Source organism: Meleagris gallopavo, chromosome 14 (genome assembly GCF_905368555.1).
Source record: "Meleagris gallopavo chromosome 14, MGAL_WU_HG_1.1, whole genome shotgun sequence".
Classification (NCBI taxonomy): domain Eukaryota; kingdom Metazoa; phylum Chordata; class Aves; order Galliformes; family Phasianidae; genus Meleagris; species Meleagris gallopavo.
The window spans coordinates 9053192-9076744 of NC_139417.1; the positions used below are offsets into that span (position 1 = coordinate 9053192).

The 23553-nt window shown below is 49.1% G+C and overlaps 2 protein-coding genes across 51 annotated transcripts in view; one reads left to right on the plus strand and one right to left on the minus strand.

Moving 5' to 3' along the window:
* LOC116217168 (uncharacterized) overlaps positions 1 to 23553 on the minus strand; it is a 93507-nt gene that overhangs the window by 8661 nt on the left and 61293 nt on the right. For 34 of the 50 annotated variants that reach the window (XM_085236133.1, XM_085236134.1, XM_085236117.1 and 31 more), the window contains 11 exons: positions 17353 to 17592; positions 15838 to 15933; positions 12938 to 13010; positions 10152 to 10322; positions 8636 to 8706; positions 8254 to 8350; positions 7479 to 7656; positions 4996 to 5052; positions 3946 to 4068; positions 2134 to 2184; positions 161 to 296 (listed from right to left, as the gene is read on the minus strand). In XM_085236133.1, coding sequence (XP_085092259.1) covers positions 15849 to 15933; positions 17353 to 17592 — 325 coding nt within the window. In that variant the 3' untranslated portion in view covers positions 161 to 296; positions 2134 to 2184; positions 3946 to 4068; ... (5 more) ...; positions 12938 to 13010; positions 15838 to 15848. Of the gene's footprint in view, positions 1 to 160; positions 297 to 1915; positions 2061 to 2133; positions 2185 to 3945; positions 4069 to 4995; positions 5053 to 5303; positions 5462 to 7478; positions 7657 to 8253; positions 8351 to 8635; positions 8707 to 10151; positions 10323 to 12937; positions 13011 to 15837; positions 15934 to 16059; positions 16185 to 17277; positions 22346 to 23553 lie in introns of all 50 variants that reach the window. The other 16 variants (XM_085236153.1, XM_085236154.1, XM_085236149.1 and 13 more) reach the window with 14 other exon arrangements.
* On the plus strand, positions 21590 to 22284 carry DNAJB8 (DnaJ heat shock protein family (Hsp40) member B8). Its single transcript, XM_019620112.3, has one exon. It carries the CDS (start codon positions 21590 to 21592, stop codon positions 22214 to 22216), a length of 627 nt encoding a protein of 208 aa, XP_019475657.1. The 3' UTR covers positions 22217 to 22284.

Here is a 23553-nt window from a genome sequence, read left to right on the forward strand (position 1 = left end):
TTTGGCTGCCTTTTACCAAAGCAGAGCAGTGAGAGGTGCCACTGGCTGAACATCAATCACCAGTGTCCCCAGGATATCCAGCAGTGAGTGCTCACAGAGCAGGTCTCACCAGAAAATTGGGTAAACCTGACCCAATTGAGGCTTCCACTGAGCTTCTTACCTGTGTGTGGGATGCTTGTGTCCCTAGCTGTGCTGCTGGACTTTGGCTCTTGTGGCCTTCAGGCTGCTCCAGTCCCTTTCCTGAGACAGCTCCTGGAAGATGTCAGGGCTCTCCCCACTTCTTCCAACTCCCCCTGCTTGAAGGAGAAAGAGAAGTAACTTTTCTTTCGTCTTCAGGATTCTAATAATAGTTGCAGAAGTTGCCGTGCTACAACAGCCCATGGCAAAGTGAAGCTCTGCTGCACAGGTCCCTCGCTGGCAAGAGCAGGTAGAAAACAAGAAGAGTCATAACTGTGTACATACAGGTGCTCCATATCACAGCCCTGTGTGCCTTTTCCAAACAAGTGAGGTGCTGGTGAATGTGGCTTCCTGATGAGAGGGAGCCTGGAACCTGCCGTGGTCAGTATCTCTGGACTCAATGATTCTGCCCCAAGGAAGGACCCCAAGACCTGACCAGGCTGCACCCAATCCTGTAGGGCTGCTGGGCTTTCTCTGACCCCAAGTCCCTCTGGCTCCTCCAGCAGCAAATGGCCCTGACACAGCTTTGCAGGGAGCAAGCAAGGCCATCCAGCCTCCTGTTCCAGGACGTGCCAAATTATTTTGTTCCCTTTGCCATGGAGATGGAGGGAACAGATCCCTGTAAAGCTGAGGGAGCATCAGTTGGTGACAGGTGGGGACTTAGGGGCCTTAATCCTCAGAGTAATAAGACCCCATCATGGACTGTACAGAAAAGATGGATTCAGACAGCTTCACTTTTGGTTTCCACTCTTCAGCCATCTCTCTCACCTCTGCAACACTACATCTCTTGTATTGCAGAGATGCCACATTTTGGAAGGAGAACTCCTTAGCCCAGCAAAACCAACCTTAGCAAACTAGGAGGGTTTTTGACTTGAAAACTGAGGGGGAGAGAGAGGACAGGGTGCACTGGAGAAAAGGGACGAGAGATGGGTGGGAAGGAGGAGGTGAGTGGCACAGCGTCCTGGGAAGCACAGCCAGCACGGCTGCTCCCGGCCCCCAGCCTGGTGCAACTGCAGCAACATCTGTTCCACTTGAGCTCTGCTCGGTTAGTGGCATGTTTGTTTAATTGTGGGCCCGGTTTGTTATTTTGCTTCCCATTAGGAAGCTGAAGAAAGGAGGAGGAGGCTGTTTTCATTCTGGTGAGCATTTCGCCAGCACAATGAGGTTTCTTTCCATGGCGCTGGGTAGTCAGAACTCGCTGTACAAGGCAGACGCCTCTGAAGCCCATTGTTCAACCTGGTGCATTAAGGGCTCACACTTGTAATGTTGGCGCTGATCCCCTTCTCCCATTGTGTGAGCAGAATGGGCTGAAAAAGGAGAGCCTGTCCTCTTTATCTGGTAGCAAGGGAAGGAGGCAGAGGCTGCGCTGCCCGCCAGGGCTCGATGCTCCTGTGGCAGTGGGGGGATGCTGTGGACGTGTCCCTGCCCACTGCTGGGAAAGTCACCTAACTTTCACTCTGCTGCAGCTCCTTGGCCTCCCTCCAGCTTTCCCAAATTCACCACTGATTATTTTGGAAAAAGAGGACTTCTTCCTGCCTGGTTGTTCAGTCTTTTTGTTTGTTTGTTTTAATTAAAAAAAAAGAGCATTGTTAAAAAGTGTTTTTTTTACTGCTGGACAAACAGCCCCGCAGCTCTGTGCACAGTAGTCAGAGCATGGAGAGCAAAATCCCTTTTATGCCATGCCCTACCAGCGAGGAATAACCATATCAGACCAAGGCAGCACTATCAGAGGACTTACACGACATGGGCATCTCCAGGATGAGTCTCTGGGAAGTATTTGGGTTTGGAGGAGTTGCTGTGAGATGCAGGTGTGCCTTATGCTTGTCCTGTTGGAAGCCTGCTGAGCCAGCATGGAGCACAGAGCTGTACAACGGTCTGACAATCTGTGTGCAGCATAGTTCTCATTCTCCATCACTGCTCAAAACTGGAGCCCCCAACCCAAACCATTGGACTCACCCTGTATTTACTGCAGCGAGGCACCGAGCCCACTAGGAATGTTTCAGACATCTGCCCGAAAACAAAACAAATACCTTTCCTTAATGCAATAGATGGGTTTAAAAAAATGAACTGAACATCAGAAGCTTAAATATAAACTTAGATTAGTGAACAGGCAATACAAACAGAGCCCTGACTCTGCAAACATTTATGTATGCAAGAATCCTGGGCACTCGAGCTGAAGGGGAAGGATCGTGTATCTGAACACACTCATGAGGATGGTGTCGTTGCCTTGCTGGAGCTGCACGCAGACCCATTGTCACAGAGCTCCCATCAGCAGGGCAGAAGTGCAGCCATAGCTTCGCCAGCCACGTTCTCTCGATTTTCTGTACAACACAAGGTGCAATTTGCCAACCCAGCCTGCGGGTGCTGCCTGCGTGGATGCTCCGATCCCAGCTGGCGGGACGAGGGCCAACACCGGCACCGCAGCCCCGCTCAGGGGGCTGACAGCACTGTGACTTCACTCAGTTTAAGGTCCGCACGGAGCGAATACCAACACGAGGTCTCCGTGCTGCAGGGCGAGCGGAGCTGGGAGGCTCTGTTACAGAACAACTGTCCATTAGCGCAGGAGGCAGCGCAGATGCTATCTGGCCGTGGTATTATCCCTCACTGTTACAACTTCACTTTGGACAGTTAAGATCTTGATGACATTATGAGTGGGGCTAGGGGCAAACCGCGGCCGCAGCCAGATTAATAGCGTGCACAGGGCTGATACCTTTGCTCAAAACAAAGCGAGTGCTGCTTTGCTCCCGAACTTCCCTGTTCCTCCCCGTAGCCAAACTCGCAACCGGCACACCGAAACGAGGCGGATTTATGCACAACCCCCTAAGTCAACGCGTGGCCGAGGGATCGCCAAGCGACGCTCGCACCGAACACGAAGCAGCGATGCTCACAGCATCCCCGCGTGGAGCTGGGATGGCAGAAGCCCTTTCCCATCGCCCAGCTCTCCCAGCACAAACCTCTCCCACCCCACGCCTCGCCCACCCGCCGCTCAGCCGCCAGCCCAGGGGCGTGCGGTGTTTGCTTAAGCCGGGGCTGGTTTCACGTTTTCGCAGTGATATGATAATTGCGTTTAGATAGCCCTGTCTCTCTCTGCTGGGCTTTTCACAGGGCTCTCCTGGCCCCCAGCAGGGCTCATTTAAAAGCGGCTCCGCTCTCAATGACACGCCGCAATGTTTTCAAAAAGAAACAAGCAGCGAGCGGCTCGCTGGAAAAATAACAAAGAGACCCAATTACAAGCAAATGCGTTGAAGGGTCCCAGGGCCGTCTGTGGGCAAATTAGGGCCAATTAAAGGTCAAAATGATTTAAGGTATAAGGAGAGAGGGAAGAGAAACAATTGGCCGAATTCCTGCACAGAATAAGCGTCTGCTGCTCAGTTTGAATAGGTTTTAGCGCCCAAATGATGGAGAAACTTCAGAGCTGAGGTTCTGCCCGCTGTTTAAAGTGGGTGTTCGTGCCTGAGAAAGCGGCACAGAGGGCTGTCTGGAGGAGATGTGCTGCCAAGCTTTGCATATGCCTTCCTGCAAAGGCAGCTTGGAGCCATAAACCCGAAGTCTGGAGGCTGAGAGGCCATGCTTGGCCACATCATTTTTTTCACTGTTAGAAGTCTATTCGGTTTTGATGGTTAGGAGGTGTTTAAAAAGTCACACTCAGCTGATGTAGCATAGCCCTCCTGCAGGAATACATCTTATCTCCTGCCCTGTGTACATTCGTGCACAGGGAAAAGCATCTCTCCCTGACCTCAGCTCCTGGGTAAGCTCACCTTCACCCACCTGCAAAAGCTGAAATCTCACCCAGAAGCAGCCCAACATCTGCAAAGCAGGCTGGGGATTTCACACGGGGTTTCCTTCCAGGCTCAGTCTTTCCACCCGCAGCCAGCTCAAACCCCAGCAATGCTGCAATGAAAATAGAGTGATAAATACTGTCACCAGTGCTATTTAAAACCAGAGAACATGTTCACCCCGCTGCTTTCTGTAGGATTTCGAATGAAGATTTTGGAGGAGATGGCTTTTGCACTGTCGTTTTTATCCAGAAACAAAGAAGCCTGGAGAAGGCCTGAACTTCTGCTGGCTCCCTGCATCTCCCCTGCTTTGCCATGGGTGGTTCAGCAGCTCAACCATGCTCAGAGAGCTGCAGGGCTGAGCGAGTAGCTCACTGCGTGGCAGAGGGAAGGCAGGGAGCGGTGGAACCCCAACACAGCAGGGTGGGCAGCGTGTGGTTTGGGTGAACAAAGCCACGCAGGTGGATCCAGGTCTCATTTCAGGCTCATCCTCCTGCCACTGTCACATTTTAGTAATGGACAGAAAAGTAAAGAAATCATAGAATGGAATCTCAGAGTCAGAATAATTAAGGTTGGAAAGACCACTAAGATCATCTAGTCCAACCATCAACCCATCACCACCATACTTCTAAATCACATTGCTCACCGTGACATCTACCCTTCAAAACCTCTAAGGACGGCGTCCCCACCACCCCCTGGGCAGCCCGTTCCAGTACTTCACCACTCATCTGAGAGGAAATTTTCGCTAACATCTAGCCTGAACCTCCCCTGCACAACTTCAGGCCGTTACCTCTCATCCTACCAAGAAATGAAGCACTTTTTTCTTTTTACCCAGAATTTCATTTTATACATTTCTGGATGAAGAAATACTGAAACTCAGGGGGAAGACTCAGGGCAAAAGAAACGCAGACATAACATTTCGAACAGCATGTGCTGCTGGCTGGCTTTGTATAAGAAGGCAGATAAAGCCACCTGGGACAAGATGGCACAACCAATGCTTCCCCAGTTATTCATCATCTGTGACATCTTCAGCATTGCCTACCTGGACTGTTTGGAGACAGCCAGTTGTTGGCTACACATTTTCTTACAGTCCTGCTCACTAAAAACAATCGAACAAACACAAAAACAACCTTTAAAAAACAACCCAACAGTTTAAACTCGTTTTACAAATGGCTTTAAAACATCCAGCCCTGTCCCACCTCATCCTGCCCCTTCCTACCGTCTCCAGCTGGAGAAAAAAAAAAAAAAAAAAAAAAAGGCCATAAAACAGTTCTGTGCAGTCACATGTAAATCCCCTGTCTCTGTTAAGGCGAGAGATTAGCCTGTTAACAAAGTTACCTTGTCACCTACCCTGCTTAATCCTTGCATTTCAAAGTGTAATTTTATTGAGCGCCTTGGAGCTGAAATCTGGTGTGTGTTATTTATTTATTTATGCCGCTTAATCGGTCCCTACTTTTTTTTTTTTTTTTTTTCCTTCTTCCTTTCTCTCTTCTTTAATTCACCTGGACCTCAAAAAAAAAAAAAAAAAATATATATATATATATATTTTTTTTTTTAAACTGCGCCAAAAGCAGCGGATTTTGGAGAGGCGGCACCTCTGCGTGTGCATAAATTTCCATGTCTTTCTTTAACCCTTTTGGAGCCGGGGAAATGCAAAGCCCCCATCCCCGCCCCGCAGCTCGCTGAGCCGGCAGCTGTCGGCCCTGCGTGCTGCACGGCCGGGCTGCAGCGGGGTATCCCAGCCATAAATCTGTCAATACAAAGAGAACGACGCACACGCAAAAAAATGCGGTTAAACCCAAGAAAAGCAGCATAATTACAGGTTCATTACGGCAAACAAAAGCGTCCCCCGATCCCACCCCTTTGGCAGGGACGGAGGGATTCCAAGAGGCTCATTATGTAGTTACCTCGGTAGGGTCAGAGCTCAGCGTTGTGGCCCCATTCCCTGCCCAACTGGGATGTGCCCATCGGGGCACCCCGCGTCCGCCCGGCCTCATCTCAAACCTTTCTTTCGGGTTCATTTAAAATGCGTTTGGCCACAGTGAAAGCGCTGGGTGGCAGCCTGAGGACCAAAGGCTTTCTGCTGATCTGCCAAGGGAATGGAAAGGGGAGGCTGGGTGCAGGAAAAGGGACAGCAGTCCCATCTCTATGGCCTGCTCAGTGCCAGCTTTGCATTCTAAACCCTCCTGAGTGCCAGCTGGCCAAGACACAAGGCTACCAGGCTACCATGGCCCATCCAGCCATCTCCTCTCTGCTTGCTAATGGCTCCGACCCAACCTGCGTTGGAAGATCACAGTGACTCAACTTATACCAAATTTCCCAGAAGTTGGGAAACTCAACACACTAAACCTTTTCCCTAGGACACCTCCAGCCCTGTGCGAGCCCTGCAAGGGATGCAGCCGGTGCTTTTCAGCTGTTTCCAACCCATGGCTCCCTTTCTCACCGGGTGTGAAGTCCCCTCCGACACCACATGCCCCTTCCAGAGCCACAGCTTCCCTCTCCGTCCGACAAAGAATTGAGGAACTCCAACGGCACCGCCAAATATTCAGGGAACCTGGCAGCCCCCTTCCCTTCCACCCGCAGTGGCGGTGAGCGCTGACAGCACGCCCACACCGAGCCTGCCTCCATCTGTAACCCAAACGTCAAAACATTTCCTCCTGCAGCCCCGTTTTGCTCATGGTAGCCCTGACCCCAGGTCTGAGCTGCATTGCTTTTGGGGTCTGCCTTGCCGAGCCATTACTGTCACTGCCCCACTGTGCACAGATAAGAATAGGCTGCTTCTTCTGACTCATTTAGCTAAAACAATGGAGCCACCAGAGGCCAAATTAATCCCTGGTGACTTCAGCAAAGTTCCACCAGGCTAAATTTGGTCCCAAGTGTACAATTAGCACGGAGGAGAGCACGGTGTCATGACAGCCTCTTGGCTCTTCCCTTGGGCTCCCTTCGTCAGCCCCATGGCTGAGTGCTCCTCTGCCATTTCTGGGCACGGGGAAGGGCCCCCTGCTAGGGACAGGCAGCCCATTGTGGGCTGGGGAAGGACAGATCCCATTTCCCTTGGAGCTGCCTTGGGCTTGCCTTGGAGCCTCATCCCCTGCTGCCCAGAGGCATCCCCACAGTACTGTCTTCAGCCGGTCCAGGTCTCCCATCCAGTCTCTTTGATGGCCACGCAAGGGAGCCATGGGCTGGAAACAACTGAAAAGCACAGGCCGCATGAAGACTCAGCCCTCACCAGCCTCTGTGCAGTAACTTTGTGGCCTCCAGATTCCCTCTAGTAACAGCTAAACCACCAAACCACATTTTTTCAGCACATTTGTGTTTCAGATGTAGAATAATGGCTCAGAAATCGCTAAAGGAATTGTCTCGGGTGACTCTTAGCTGACCCAGGAGCAGAGGCTTTGCTCAGCAGCTCCTGCAGCCACACAGAAGTGCTGTGTGTGAAAAATAGAAGGCGCAGAAATAAATTATAAAATAAGTATTAAAAAAAAAAAAAAAAAAAAAAAAAGAAGAAGAAGAAGGTAACCAGACCTTTTCAAACTCCAGAAGTACTTCCTCAAACACATGGTTTTGTGCATCAGGCACAGGCAGAGTCTGGATGGCAGTGCTGATCCTGCTCTGCAGCACGGTGCACGCAGGTGGGTCTTACCAGCAACGGCTCGTGTAGGATGGGGTTTACTCTGAGAACGCTCTCATAACCTCAGAGTGCCTGTGCATTGGAAAAAAACAAGCAATGAGAAAGCCTCAAATAATTGAAAAAAATATAGATATATAAAAGGGGAACAAAGAGCAGAATGTGGGAGTTGGGGAGTTCTGTGCTTGGAGCCTCCCACCCATGCTCCCCTGCCCCTCCTGCCCCACAACCTGGAGCAGTTTCAGCTTCTCATTCCACTGACAATTCTTCATAGGCTCCAAGATTTGAGGGAGCTTCCTGTTTCACCACAAAACCTCGTGTCCTTTTGCTCTGTCAGGCTACTGAAACTGTGCCAATGAAGTGGCATTGAATGCATGGTCTTTTACCCCCTGCCTTGTGCCCGACACTGAAGCTGCACTGCTCAATGTGGTTCCTACATACTCTCTCCATATATTTCTCCTCTTGCAAGCACACAGTGGTTGCTCCAGCATTGCATGGGGTTGTGTGTGTTATTTTGTTATTGCACGGTTGCTGGTGACAACTGATCTGCACGCACTGCTTTGTTTTTGCAGGGTTGCTTTAAAATCCTAGGCTCCTGGTATTAGTTCCATTTATTTATTTTAGGAAAGGGTAGTTTTAAGGCTTGAAAAATAAACACGCTTAAAGACATACCAAGTTATGGGGAGGAGATGGTGCGTCCCCACGCTCCGCTCTTCTGAGCAGGACTGGCTGTTGGCGTTTGGTGTTTTGGCAGCTCATGTTGGTGTCACTGTGAAAACAGCACGTTATTAATGATTCTCCAAGGCTTGAGTTACTGCAAAAAGCTTCACCAGACACAGGGTTTAAAAGTTCAGATGAGGGAAGAGGTGTAAGGAGAAGAGGAAAAGCTCTGGTGTAGCTGATGAGGGCTTTCAGCATCATCCTGTGCCAGGCTGCTGATGGGCAACCAGGCAGTGAAAAGGGCTCTGTAAGGCACAAATGCATTCCAGCTCACTACAGCACGTCCCCAGAGCCTCCCAAAGCCCACACTCTGGGAACACACCCCAGTTCTCACCTGGTCTCAGCACTGTGTCCAGGGCTCATTTTTTGCTAATGGAAAGAAGTAGCAGCTGAGTTTGGGCAGTACTGGGAAGGAGAAGAAAACACAATGAGACACACTGCCCAGCAGGTCATCCACAGCTCTGTTGTGAAAGGGGAGACTGAGAAGACAATGAAATTAAGTAAAGAGACTTCTGTCAAGTGAAATAATTAAGTCTCAGGGTAGGTAACTGATGTGCTCTTGATGTGGACCCTAAATCATTTACAAAGCCTCACCTGGCACAAGCAACTCCTGCACCAAGGCAGTGGAGGATGAACATCCTCAGCAATGTGATGAAGCAGGCAGTGAGAGCAGATCCAAAGCAAGTCTCAACAGCATGAACTTCCCCATGGGGCTCTGGGGTTCTTCCTGCCTTGTCCTCCCCTTGCCCCAGCTGCTGGAACTGGATTGCACACCACTGTGCCTTGGTGGGCACATGAGCAACTCCAGCACCCCAAATGGGAGATTTTCACAGCAGGACATGGCTTCAACCTGGAAATGCTGCTCTCCTTTGCTGCTGACATTTTTCAGCTGAACCTAACATTAGCTCAATCCTAAACACCAGTATGGGCTACTGAGAAGCATCTCTAACACACCACAGTGTTTTCTGGGCATCAAACATCCCTGGCCATCACCATTTGGGAACATATTTCAAACTGCTTCTCTCCCCACAGTTACTCTGCTCTGTGCTCCTAACCCATAGCAATAGAGCAATCAGCAAACAAACCAACTGCTGGACAAAACGAGGCCCTTGGGGACCAGGATGAGCTGTGCAGATGCTCCCCAGGGCTCCACCATCCAGGCTGAGGTGGAAGAATCCAACCCTGCAGCTGGCTGCGCTATCCCATAAGAAAGACATCAATCTTGAGGACATTTTCCACTATCAGTCATCCTCAGTGCTTTTTCCTGCCCCATCAGCTGCAGCAGTCAGATGGCACCAACATCCCTATTCTGTCCCCATCCTAGTGTTATGACAGTCTGCTCATAGGCTGAGTGTCAGCACAGCCACTGCAAGCCCCCACCAGCTCCTCTCTGCCCGGGGCATGCGCCATCCTCCCGACACTGCCTACAAACTCTATTAGCTTTGTAATTAAAAACAGCTGTAATCTGATCAGGTGGAGATCACGGTTACAAAATGAAGGAAGCCATTAGCAGGAAATGTTGTGGTTCAGGCAGACATCAAATCAGTTTAAAGAGATTGGATTTCATTGTTTTTATACAGTTACTCCATTACTATAATGCACTGGGTCCATTTAAGCGGCTGGCTCAGAGGAGTGCTTATAAGGCAGTAGTGACATCTATGTGAAATGAACGGCATAAACGGTGAGCGGTGAGGAGATAGCACTGAATTTACACCCCTCACTCTGCACTGAATATCAATACAGCGGAGTGGGGTTTGCAGGGGTGTCCTGCTTTTCCAGGCCCCCCTCATGTTTCCAGCCCTTCTGTAGGGTTGAGGGAGCCCCCCCAAAAGCAGCTTTGCTCAGAGGACCTTTCCTCTCCTAAGCCACTGTCCTGGCTCCTGGGCAGCGAGGTGGAGTGAGAACCGAAACCGCAGCAGTCACACCACTCTGCTTCCTCCTGCTGAACAGCAGTGGGTCAGGGCAGAGCCTGGGCACCTCTTCTCACTGGGGGTGTTGTTTTTTTCCTCAGTTTCCTCTCCCTGAAAACAAAACAAAAGAAACTCCCAAATAATAATAATTAAAAAAAATAAAAGGGAGGTGCGGGGCGGGAGGGAGATCAACCTGCGCTGGGAAGCATCAGCCTTTGGCCCAGTGCTCATATCGAGGTGCAGGATGTAATCCAAAAGCACTGTCATTGGGAGGGGCTGTCTGCAAAATGTGTCAGCTCTCACTTTGCTTCAGGATGGGATGCAGCTCCTGTACCTACAGAAAGTCCTACACTGAGCAGCACATGGCTAAGGGCAGTCGCTGGAGGAGCAAGAGGGACAGGAGTGGGGAGGCACAGGATTCTGGGGTCTGTAGCCTGAGAACTCAGAAACCTCTCCAGGCAGCGCAGAGCACGGGCAGAGCCTCCCCTCCTTCCCAATCTCCTCATCAGAGCGGGAGATAAGAAGGGCCTGCAGACAAACGCCTGCTGCCTCCCACCCGCTGCGAGGAGCCCCCCCAGGCAGCACCTTGTGGTTAGCAGAGGGCTCTGGCACCTTCCAACCCATCCTGGGCAACCTCCCTCCCCCCCGCCTCTCACCCCAACCTGTATCAAATGCATCAAAGCCTGACTAAATTATGTTCCCCTTGACCTGCTGGCAGCAAGTTCAGGCACAGGACATTAAAAGAGTAGAGGCTGAGGTTTCATGGTCAGCGGAGGTGGAGGAGGAACTGCATCGCTTTTGCCTGTAGAAGTGACGTTTTTAATCACGTTCAGCATTGGGCAAAGCTGAGGTGGGGTTCAGGTGGAGCTGGCTGGGAGCCGGGGAGGGGATTTCAGAACAGCCCCCTGCTGTGTTATGTGGCAATTTCTTATGGCATGGGCTCTGCCTGGATGAGACCACCAGACAGCGAACACAAAACGATCACAGAAGGTTGGGTTGGAAAGGACCACAAAGATCACCCAGTTCCAACCTTGTGCTACGGGCAAGGTTGCCAAGCACTAAATCATACACAAGACCAGGTTGCCCAGGGCTCCATCCATCCTGGCCTTGAACATCTCCAGGAATGGGGCACCCAAAAGACAGCAAAGTGCCCCTATGTCCTCATAGACCTGGTGGCACACAGGCTTGGCAGCATGGATGTCCAAGAGCACATAGACCCAGTGGCTGCCTCCTGGCACTGCCACAGCTCTGGATGTGGCACAATTTGGAGCACCCTGCTCCCAGATCACTCTGCCAGTCCCCAAATAGACAGCATCGAATCTGGAGCCTGTGAAGCCACTGCCAGCAAAATAAATATTCGGGCATATTTTTAGCATGGTCTCGTTCAGAGAGAATTTCTTTGTGTCCTTCTGAGGAGCTTGCCGGATCTTTCATCAGTTTGTTTTTCTCATTAGCCGGCATAAGCTTTGTTCTTATTTAATAAAGATTAGGATCTGCTGCCTCCAGCCCTCTCTTTTTGCTCCTCTGTCAGACCCGTGGGGGCTCGGGCTGCAGCGACGCGTTTGATGTCGGCCACGGAAGTTGAAATGCGGGACAGAAGCTGGGGTTTGTTTCCCCAAAAAACCCCCGTGCCCGTTCAGCCCTTGTGTGTCCCCCACAGAAGGGCAGAGACATGGCACAGCGATGGAAAGCTGCTGCCTGGGCATGGAGGTTTCTAGGTCTGCTGGTGCATGCTTGGCAGGGCAATCTGAACTGCCAAGAGAGAGCATGGAAGGAGAACAGCGAGCTGACCCGTTCATATGCCTCACAAAACAGACATGACACAGATGGGAGCTGCTTCTTCCAGCCCTGGGGTCAGGGAGAGACAAAGGAGCTACTATTCCTTTATATACCATCAGATTCTCCTTGTGAGCACGGGCAATAAAATAACTGCTTGCCTTTCTGGAGCTGACTCATTCCTTGAAAAGAGATGGGTTAAAATGACGGCAGTCATGAACCAGAATTAATGCAATGAACTCCCAGCAGAAGGCAGTGGCACCTTCTGAGCTCTGAAAACCTGATCCCAACTGACAGCAGCTGGGTTGGACAAGCACCATATCCTGCCAGGGCGTGAGGGGGCAAGGGGCTGGAATGTCCCCATGGTACAAACTGCATGCCCCAGCATGCAGGTCACCTCCTGGTTATTTCCTTTACTGTCAACTGCATGGACCAGACAGGTCTTTGCTGTGCAGTTTGGTTTGGTCACTTCCAGACCAAGATTGTATTTACCTCTTGAGAAATACCATGGTTGTTTGTCTGCACTAACACAGATGAGGTCCACACATCTACCACTATTAATAGTGCTATTTATTAATATAGTTTTACTTTCTTAGACATTTAATCATAGAATGGTTTGGGTTGGAGGGGACCTCAAAGCTCATTTAGTTCCAACCCCCCTGCCGCAGGCAGAGTTGCCTACTGCTGGATCAAGCAATAAATCAGGTTTTTATTTCTTAAAAATGAAATAAAATCATTGAGCTCTTAGATGAAGAAAGCTCCCATTTCTAGCAAGAAACACATGTAGCATATGCGCACCTTTGGAGGGATGCATAGCTCCACGGCCAATAACACTTATCGCTTCGCCTCACATAGGGAGATAAGGGCAAAGGCACGCAGGGCTGCGGGGCAGGAGCTGTTTGCCGAATGGAGCCTGGAAGGAATCCAGTCCCACCCCAATGCAGCCTTACCTGCGCCCAGGTGTGCGCCAGCGCCGGTCCCCGCGTGCTGTACTGGCAGTGCCAGCCCTCGGAGCTCGTGTATCTGGGAGGGAGAGCAGAGAAGGCAGATTTTACACATAATACTTTTTTTTTTTTCCTTTTCTTTTCTTTAACAGTCACTGCTGTAAATGAACTCGCCCTCGCCGTACTTGTGTCACTTGCGATTGCTGCCTGGGACAATGTGAGAGTGCAAGTTTTCCTGGCATGACTGTTCTTGGAAAATCAACTTCAAATCCATATATGATAGTATTCATGGAAACCACAAGTCTAATTCACATGCACTGATTTCCCTGCCAGAAAGCATGCTTCCATCCAACCCAGGGATAGAAACATCACCCTGTGACTTCCTTGCCCAATCACGACCAACTGATGCTCTTCAAAACTCAAATATTTTCCAGGGAATGTTTGCAACCCACAGTCTAAAAAAAGAAAATCTTCCCCACATTCATGCAGTGGCTCAGTATCATAGCTGTATTCAAGGAAGATTCCTGATAGGTATTCCCCAAGCCAGACTACTCCTCTCTCAAAGAAAACAAAATGAAACAAAAAGCCTTGAGAATCAACTATTTTGGATACACAGATACTTCATTAAAAATTTCTTCCCTTTTTTCTCAAGTGCTGTGTACACACAGCTCACTAGCACAGAGGGAAGGATTCAACCCTTGTCAACCCATCCTTCCCAACACCAATGAGAGATGCTCCCAGCCACTGCTGTGCTTGGTGCAATGGGACAAAGGTGGAGAGGTGGAGGGAGAGCCCTCGCTGAAGATAAAATCTATTTCTGATGTCTATAAAAACCAAACCCGAATTCACAGTTAGTTCAGTGTGAGCAGTGGATGTGGGGTAATGGAGAATGGAGTTATTTATTAATAGAAGGGCATTTCAATAGAGATCTGAGGAGATGATATGGACCAAATGGAGGCATTTACAGAAATAATGCTCAGGAGGTTTTACCTGATGTGCCCAGACGTCTTAGCACCATGTCCTGAGGAGGGCCATCTCCTGTTCTCAGGAAAAGTGTTTTTGGGGGCTTCATAAAATGGCCTAGGTTGAAATGGACCACAACGATCATCTAGTTTCAACCCCCCTGCCACAGGCAGGGTCACCAGCCACTAGACCATGCTGCCCAGAGCCACATCCAGCCTGGCCTTGAATGCATCCAGGGATGCAGCAGAGCCAGAAGAGCAAGTGTGGAGGGGAGATGTGTGTCGAGGAGTACCGTTCTTGCTGCGCTTTTGGGGCGGTGGAGGAGCCCCACCTTCAAGGCCTCCAAATCCACATTAGACTCCACTCCAATTCCTACTACTATCTCCCACAAAACACAAAATTCACCATCCTGAATTCCTCGCTTACTCCTTTATAACCAACACCTCTACCCTCACTTGGCAGGGAAGCAGCACCACAGTTCCCACCCATCTCTCCTTCGCAGCCCCTTCTGGAGGGGCTCATTACCCATGCAAATAAATAACACTCCGACAGCCGATCCCCTCCCAGCACACACACACAATTCATGGGGGTCTTTGGGGAGCAGGGACAGCGGGAGGGAGGAGCATGGTGCTGCGTGGCTGCATGTGGCAATCAAGCTTTCCCACCGCTGCATGTCCCTGGGGAGCAGCCCCTCTCCCGTTGGCAGAAGCCACGTCTCTCCACCTTGCTAATCCCCCTCCGCTGCACCCCGACCCCTGGGAGCCCTGGGAACGCAGTGCTGGTCCACGCTGCCCCATCTCCCCTCCGCAAAATGGAGTGGGGAGGGAGGGCAAGGGAAAATGTGTTCTTCCTTAATTGATTTTTGGTGAAAAAGGCAGGCAAGCGCGACACAGTCAAATTAATTAGTTCCTGAGCTATTTGCAGTTATGAGCCACGTAAGATTAGTGGTCATTGTGACTGGTGCTGGGAAGGGAGGAGGAAGGTTGTAAAAACGCTTTTTTTGCTCCTCTTTAAAAACACAGAGAAAATAAAAAAAGAGACTTCATGGCTGTCTCCCCAGCGCCCTGTGCACAGATCCAATCTGGACAGCCCAATTTATGGGGTGAAATGACTGTTTTGGCCCATCCTGCACTGCCCACATTGACCCAAGGAAGTGCTCTCTCCAGGTCCTCTGCTCACCCTACTGTTGTCCCACCAAAGCGTGGGGACAACGCCAGCTCCCACGCCCCAGTGAGTGACATCTGTATCCCCTCTTGTCCTTCCACCCAGGGAGGCTGTGGGAGAGGCTTTGAGAGCTCCACAGGCGCAAAGGCTGTGATCCCAACGAGAAGGGGATCAAGGGTTGCCTGCTGCAACCTGATAACGCAGCAGCATCCCAAGGGGCAGCTGCAGCCGTGCTGCCCAGCCCAGGGGCACCCGCTGCCTTCAGAGATACAGCTATGCAGACATGCTCCCATCTGGGTATTGATAAGCGTGCCTGTTTGTGCATAAACACAGCACAACATGCAGCCACATACCTCTGCATTCCTCTTCCCCTCCCTCAATTCTCCCTTCTTCCCCCCCCTCCTTATTCCTTTATCTCCTTCTCATCTGCTCTTGCCTGTTAAATGTTATTTCTGCTCCTCGTTAGAATCGAGGCCCAGGAAACAGCAGTTGCTGTTAGTTACACAAACCGGCACTGCAGCAATGAGGGATGATGAATATTTGGGGTGAATCTGAAGTTTTCAAGAGTTTGGATGGAAGAAAGCAAAAAGAGAAGGTCCCAAACCCAAACACTGCCAGACTGACTTCAGCCAGGGAAGGAGCACTGAGTCCATCCCCTCTGCACTTACTGCATGCTGTCCGGTTCACCTGACGTTGTCTGTCTCTTCTTGTTCACACTGTGGTCACAAACTCTGCTCCCAGCAGGATAGCAAGGTTGGCACTGAATACTGCATTCTTACCTCTGATTCCATTACAGCTCACAGCCCAGTATCTGCATCCCTGGTATGGACCAGACTGATTCTACAGGCAGAATGGTTTCTAAGTCTCCATCATTCCTGGAAAAACAAGGAAAAGACATAATGGCCAAGTGTTAACACCTAAACAAGTTATTAAAGGAAATCTGTACTGGACAAATTCAATGACAATCACGACCCAGCTGTAGAAACCCCATCACAACTCACCCCAAAAGAAGTGTGGCAAGTTCACCACTCCTCCACTAAGCCCTCCTCATCCCTCTGCTCTCAGGGGTCACCCAGCTCCATGAAGGGGAACACAAGTAGAATAAGCAAAAAACTGGTGGAAGAACCTGTGGATTAGTAGAAACATCCATCTTTCCCACTCTGGCAGCTCAAACAGGTAATGCTGCTTCAATAGATTCCAGGGAGGTGTGACTATCCTTCCAGAAGGACTCTTTAAAGAACTTGGGTTTGAGAACAGGGCAGCTTATGAGCCCAAGGCAGCATGGCTGCACTGCTTACTGGCTGTCTGAAATGGGGTTGTATACTGAATTTATGAGCTCTTAAGTCATCACATTTACAATTTATATTCTCCAGTCTTTCAATCTCAGCAATAAACTTGGACTAAACCTTTGCTGAGGCAGTGTGGAAATTTCAGCCTTGTTTATGAGTCCACAGGCAGGACCAGAACCAAAACTTGTCTCCTTGTCTTCATTGTGGGGTCAATTCCAGTTTCCCACTCCTAGAAACAGTTACAACACATTGGCAAATACTGTGGGGTGAATGCTAGCAATGATCCCCTATGATCTCTCCTGCCTTCTAGAGGAGGAGGATGCTTCCCTTAATGACGTGCACCAGTTCTACGTGCACACAGCTATCTAAATATTGCAGGATTCTGGACCTTGCCATCCCCTGCAAACCAGCCTCAGAGGGGCATTTTTACTCTCTTGGAGTTGCTTTACTTCAGCAGAAGAACCATCTTCAGAAGGTTTCCTGCTGGAGTAGTGGCTTTTGACAGGAACCGGTCTCCAAAGTGGGCATCTCCTCTGCAAACCTAAAATTGAGATGAAATTGGCAAAGCTAATGGTAAAGCTACTAAGGGAGGCAGGCCCTCCCTGCTTTCACGAACCCCATGCTTTCAGAAGAGGGTGGCATCATTTCTGCAGAATGCTTCAGTGGCCTCAAATAACACACTGAACTGTCAGGCACAAACCCAAGCGATGGCGTGAGCCAGCTCTGAAATAATGAGAAGCTGATCTACAGCTTTTCCCCTCTGGTTTATTAAATGAATGCTCCACATGCCACTTCCCACTGACTGGAGACAGAGCAAAAATCCCAGGACAGTAACTCATCCTTTCTTCCCCTGAGAAGATTCAAGGCTGTAGCTATGTATGGATGTTGCAAAGTGATAAAGTTGCTGTGGCTTCACGAGTTACCACGCACCGGCTGAGCCGCGCTGCCTGACCGCGCACATGCTGCCAGCTCCCTGCGACTGGGTGGTAAAACATGTTCACTCACGATGGGGCTGGAGCAGGTACACCGGCAGCAGGCTCCAGATAAGCACGCTCTGTTGATAAGCAGCGCCTCATTAAGCCCCGGGTCTCAACCGCTTGCAGAGCAATCCTTGGCCCAGATGTTCCTCCTCTTTTCAAGTCGTAGACCTCAGTCACGGAACTGGCAATGGGACGGCGCTCTGGGAACGCGGTCAACATTGAATTAATCCTTGTATGTAGAATGAAGAGGAAGAAGGGTCCAGGTCTGTGCCAGAGAGCAGGAACAGAGAAGGATCAGCCAACTGTATTGCTGAGTACAGCCTCAGCAGAGCCATGCCTGGGTGAGGATGTTGCAGATGACACGTGGAGATGACCCAGGCAATGAAACTGGAGTGCTCTGAATTCTCCTGGGATCAGAGTCCATGGAGAGAAGTTACATCACCATTTGTGCTTTCCAAGACTGGAGCAAGGTCTTGCCCTGGGCATGATCTAACATAAAAAACATGCCAGGCCCCTTGACTCCAGTAAGCAGGACCAGACCTTCTCTTTCGCTTCATACCTCAAAAAAATTAGTATTTCTTTAGAGGTCCTGTCCCTTGCCAACACCCAGAAGCCGAGTGCCCTCTTGCCTGAACCATGGTTTGGCCTCAAGGCTCAGAAAACTGAATCTAGACACAGCTCTCCAGGACCTACTCCAGCTCTATCTTCTATCTCCCATCCCACCATAAGCATCTGCATCGAGGGGACAAATTTTCCACTTATTTTCAATCCTCATGCTGAAGGCAGGCAGGACACTCTGCCATCCAACAAGAGGTCAGACTTACATGCTCATCTGTAGTTGTCTTTGGGATCACGGCTTGGGGAGCAAGCAGAGGACAAGCACAGATGCCTTAAGGGGAAGCATCCGATGACAGCTTGAGTGGTAGGACAAAGTGTGATGCGTGTTTGTTTAGATAGCCAAAGGACTTGGAACAAATGTCTGTGGCTCATGTTTTAGATAAAAGGAACCCAGACTTGTCAATGTACCAGGGGGGATGGTGAGAAAATGCTTATCAAGAATCCCTTGGCCCCCAGACCCTTTTATAATAGAATCAACTATAATAAAAGGAATAATAACAACAGAAGAAAGTTTTCACATCTCAGAGATGCTCACTTCTTTCTGAACCGGGACATTTTTGGGATGCCAGAAGAAAGATCAGTGATAGGAGCTACAAATCTGGGGTCACCTGTGGTCCATGAACCAAAATCTTGGGGTGTTTTGCTCCTCATCTCCCACCTGACCCACCACTGCTGCTTGGCTGGGAGGTAAGAGTGGGACATGGTGGTGCCAAGGGGACAGGGACTGCCGCATCCACATCCATCTGGCATACTGAAGCAGAGACTGAAGGAAAAGGAAGGAGGGGGTGGGTAAAAGAGAAAATCCCAAAGATCCTCGGATAATAAGCACCATTAAGGTTAGTCTGTCTCATGATTGTTTCTTATTAAAAAGAGACTGTACTTTATCTGTGCAGGATATGCTGTTTGGATGAGGGAATTAGCAGAGTGACTGCCTCCATATCATCTAATTAGCAAAAATGTTGATAAGCAGATACAATCACATATGATTAGGATCCTTTTAAAAAGCCACTCCATTAATTAAATAGACAGAAAGGCCGCCTCCAGCCCTCGCGTGCCACTGATTAGAATACAAATATTTACACTAATCTCACCTCCATCAGCCATGGGACACTTTTGAGTATTTTTAGTGACATCAGATTACTATTGATTTCCATCCCCAATGTCAGACCATTTTGTTAGTATCTGAAAGTGCTGCCTTCAGTTTCGGATGCTTTAAATCATGTTAAGGGTTTATCTTAATGACGCTGCTGATAACCACTGTTCAGGTCACTCGTACTTTCTCTTCAAAGAACACAGTCTGGGCTGGTTTTTATTGTTTGTACTTGAGATTTGAGATACGAAAAACATTTCTCATTTCAAAGCCTTGGTTTCTAGGGATGGGGCTGCCAGGCTAGTTTGGGTCTAGTTTCTTGAAGTGTGCATGCCTCTCCCATTTTCCTTTCTCCCCATCTCTCCTCGACCCTTTCTTTTTTCCTTGCAAACCCTTCTGGCTCACAACAGTGGCCTCTGTTGAATGGCTGCTTAATCTCTGATGCCTGCTGCAGGCAGCAGACAAATAGGCAGTGAGTGTCCCCCGCTACAGGATGACAGGAGAAAAACACTCCCTATGTTTTAGATGGGTAGGGCACACTAAATCCAGGACAGATAATCCACTGCGCCAGCAAGTCTGTGATAGGCACTCTGCAGTGAAAGCAAGTCCTGGAGGAGATGCTTTGCAGAGACAGCCCAAGGCAGGGCCACCTCCTTCCTTCCGTGCGCAGCAGATAACAAGCCTGGGAGCTTCCAATAGGGCTCTTTCACCTGTTTTTGACATCCCATTTTCACTTCTGGGTAGCAGAGAGCAGGAACAGCAATTGCTCCTGAAGTTTCTGCCAAGCATCTACAAAGAGATCACAGTGGCAGAGGATAGGAGAATGCTGCACCTTTTGGTGGCTTGTGGGTGGGAAGCTTGGATCTCCTCTAGTCCAGCGTACAGTCGGCCACCAGACCAGCACTGCACTGCCTAATGGCAGCCTCTATCACAGGGCCAGAATACAGTGGGTACCTCCATAGTGCTGCCTCATCACTGACCAAACAGGAAACCAGCCCAATAAAGCCCTTCCTCAGAGGCCATCATTTCCAACACTTTCCTTCCCTCCTCCACCATACTGCTTTCTACAGGCTGACATGGCTTCTTCTTGACTTCATTGCTCCACATTTACAATGTGTGTTAGAGCAGCAGTGGGCTCATGTGCTGTGCATACACTCTTTGGTATGATCAGCTGTTTACTCCTTCCCAAAGTGTGGGATAATGGAAATGAGGGCAGTGATCTGCAACCCACACTGCCATTAGTAGGTGTTTATGACAGGGTTACAGACAGCTGAGTTCTCATTGTTGGCACTTCCTTGGAGACCTCCTTCATGCAATGATTCCCTGCTAAGATATTGCATTTCCCACAGGAATGACAAAACCAGGGAATAGAAACAGATGCAGGATAACCTCACACTGGATCAGGGAGTTCGGCTCCTCAGACTGAACTTGTCAGTATTGAGTTTATGCAGCATCCCTATTGTACCTAGGCCAACTATCGCAAAGAGCACATAGAAAAGAAGCTAAGATTGTTAATGAGCTTCATTCTGGACATTTATTTTGGTGCTATCATGGGAGCTAAATTCTTGTAGAGGCATTAGGTTTGGGCATAAATTTACATTATGGTCATCTAATCATTATTTTAGGTAAAAGGTCCACTTTGGGTTTAAAAATGGACACACAAGGAGGTTCTAGTAATTCACTACCTTCAGGATAGTGATAGGATATGCAACACATTTGGAGTTTTAACTTGTTACTGCCACCTTCCAACTGCTTTTCCTGAGAGTCTGAAGACCTCTGTACCATCAAATCTCTGTTTCCATGCAGGTTCTTACAGGATACAATGAAGCTGATGTTGAACTTCCTCTTAATATCGAGAAAATTTCCCTGAGTATTTCACTCCAGAGTGTGTTTTCCAAACCCCTGATCACATCTCAGGGCTCTTTCCTGTGCCTTCTCCAACTTATCAGCACTCTCCCTGAACTGTGAGTGGCTGAACTACAAACAGCTTTCCTGTAGCTGCTGCTGTAGGGTAATATGTCCTATAGAATTAACATGACCTGAGGACATTACACTTCTCTGGACTGCACATAGATCTACACTCAGTATCTAAGAATCCCACTTTTGGGCAGGCAACCCAAAAACTGATCTGACAAAGCCGTACATCAGAGATAGGATGTTACAGCTACGTTGGACAACTACATCATGTACACAACCAACATTTGAGAACATAAGGCCAATGGCAACGTAAGGCCAATGACAACCAACTCCGCCCCAGAATGTGGTTTGATCACCTGAGCAACAATTGGCTGAACCCACTCTGAGGTCACAATCTCACGATCTGGGAACAGCAGGCTTCAAAAGAAACAATCTTGTAACACAGGACTCAGCTTCCCATGTGGTCATGTAACACTGAAAGACAAAGCAGAGCAAGGGATGAACTGAGCCTATCCCTAAGCAGTGCAGTGGCAGCGGGTGACCAGGAGCCTCTGGGTGCTGGACATCTCCAGGCTTCATATCTGTGGTGAGAGAGAAGTGCCAGGCTACTTCCAAGCAGTCTCAGCTCTCTCCTGAGATGGTGGATTATTACAAAGTCCTTGAACTGCAAAAAAGTGCCTCCCAGGATGATATCAGGAAATCCTACCACAGACTGGCACTAAAATGGCATCCTGATAAGAATCTCACCAACAAGGAGGAAGCCGAAAATAAATTCAAAGCTGTCACTGAGGCATACAAAATTTTGTCTGACCCTCAGAAACGATCACTCTACGACAGATCTGTCAAGGAGAGCCAATCCCATATAGGAAGAAGTGCCACGGGGGACCATAACAACTTCTTTGATATCGCTTACATATTCCAAGACCCCGAAAATATCTTTAGGGAAGTCTTTGGAGGGATGGATCTCTTCAACAACATCAGAAACAGTGGAAGAGGAAGCAGCTCCAGTTTGTTTTCTGGATTGATGCAGTCCTTTATGCCATTTACTTCATTCGGTCACAATGGGCAGACCATCTTCTCCTTCGTTGAGGAAACAGCTGGGCCGTGCAGTTTCAGATCAGTCTTAACCTCTACTGAAGTGATCAATGGCAAGAGGATCACCACTCGGAAGATCATTGAAAATGGGCAGGAGAAGATAGAAATTGAAGAAGACGGCCGGTTGAGGTCTGTGTCAATAAATGGAAAAGACCACCTGAAGCTCTAACGTCCCCCAGCACACACATCAGATGCAAGCTGTGGGACGTGCTCTCATTGCTCAACGAATGGAATCTACTGTGAGCAGCGTTAATAAAAGCTGAGTTCGTGGCACAACTGATGCCAGCTTCTTAACAGCCTGGAACAAATTATTGACAGGTAGAGATAAGGAGTTATGCCAAATTAAGGAGGGGAACTATACTGATTCTGTGTAAGGTGATACATAGCGTTTGTTCTGGAAATACATAGTAAATATACAGTAAATACACACAAGAACTACCTTGCTTGTTTGTCAGAGACCAAGTTAGTTAGTACAGCAAAAAGGTGGTTGATGAACAGCTATGGGGGCTCTATGACAAGCTGGAGGCTCTCTTCCCACTCCCTGAGATTAACCCTTTTTAAATGTCCAAGCCTGCTAGCCAGAAGAATAAAGGCTCTTGTCTGACTGTCATACACAGTCCTGGGGTTGAGTGAAGGGTGTCCTGCCTTTAGGCGCTGGAATACAAGATATATTCATTGAAACATTTTTTGTACACTCACAAGAAAGTAGGGGAGGTCCAGGGACAATGAAGAACCCTCTCCCCCCTCCTTATCTAGTGAGGATGTATTGAGCTGTAGCCCAATATGTAGTAAGGAGAGGGACTGCCATAGGAAAAAACAAAGGGAGATTTTGGTGAGGAAAAGAAGGAAGAAAAAGCTGTTTCATAAAAGAAAATAGGGTATTCCTTTAAAATGCCCTGAAAACTGTATCTGGAGATCCCTGCGTAGTTTGGGGGCTGAAAACAAGCAGGCAGAAGGTGAATTTGGGTCTTGAACTGGAACAATCTACAGTTCCTTTCTGCTTGGAGTTGTTCAGACAAAGCCAGTTAAATTCAAACCATGAGCAAACAGAATCCAGGGGGCTGAATTTAGCTCCCTCTTTGTGCAAAGCTGAACATGGGGAGCTTGATGGTGCTTTACCATCCTCATTGTCTTGCTCACAGCTGCTAGAGCCAGCTCACAATGCATTTCTTGCACAGCCTGGCAGCATGCTGCTTTCGTCCTCCACTGAGCTGAGGAACGCACTCCCCATGTTTCTGCCCTCCCCTTGTGCTGACATGAACCACAGAGCCTTGTTTCTTGCTTGGCCAGATCACCTTAGGCATTTAAAATCTCACACACTTTATTTTCAGTCCTACACTACATCCCCTTGAGTTTCCCAGCTTGCCCTGCCCACTGATGTCTCCCTGGAGGGTGGAACTGGTTTTCAGGGACATTTTCACTCTAATCCAGATTGCAATTGCTGCCTGCATTTGGGCAGGTCTTTGCATCTGTTTCCTCTGCAGTGAAATGGGAATAACAGGCTCC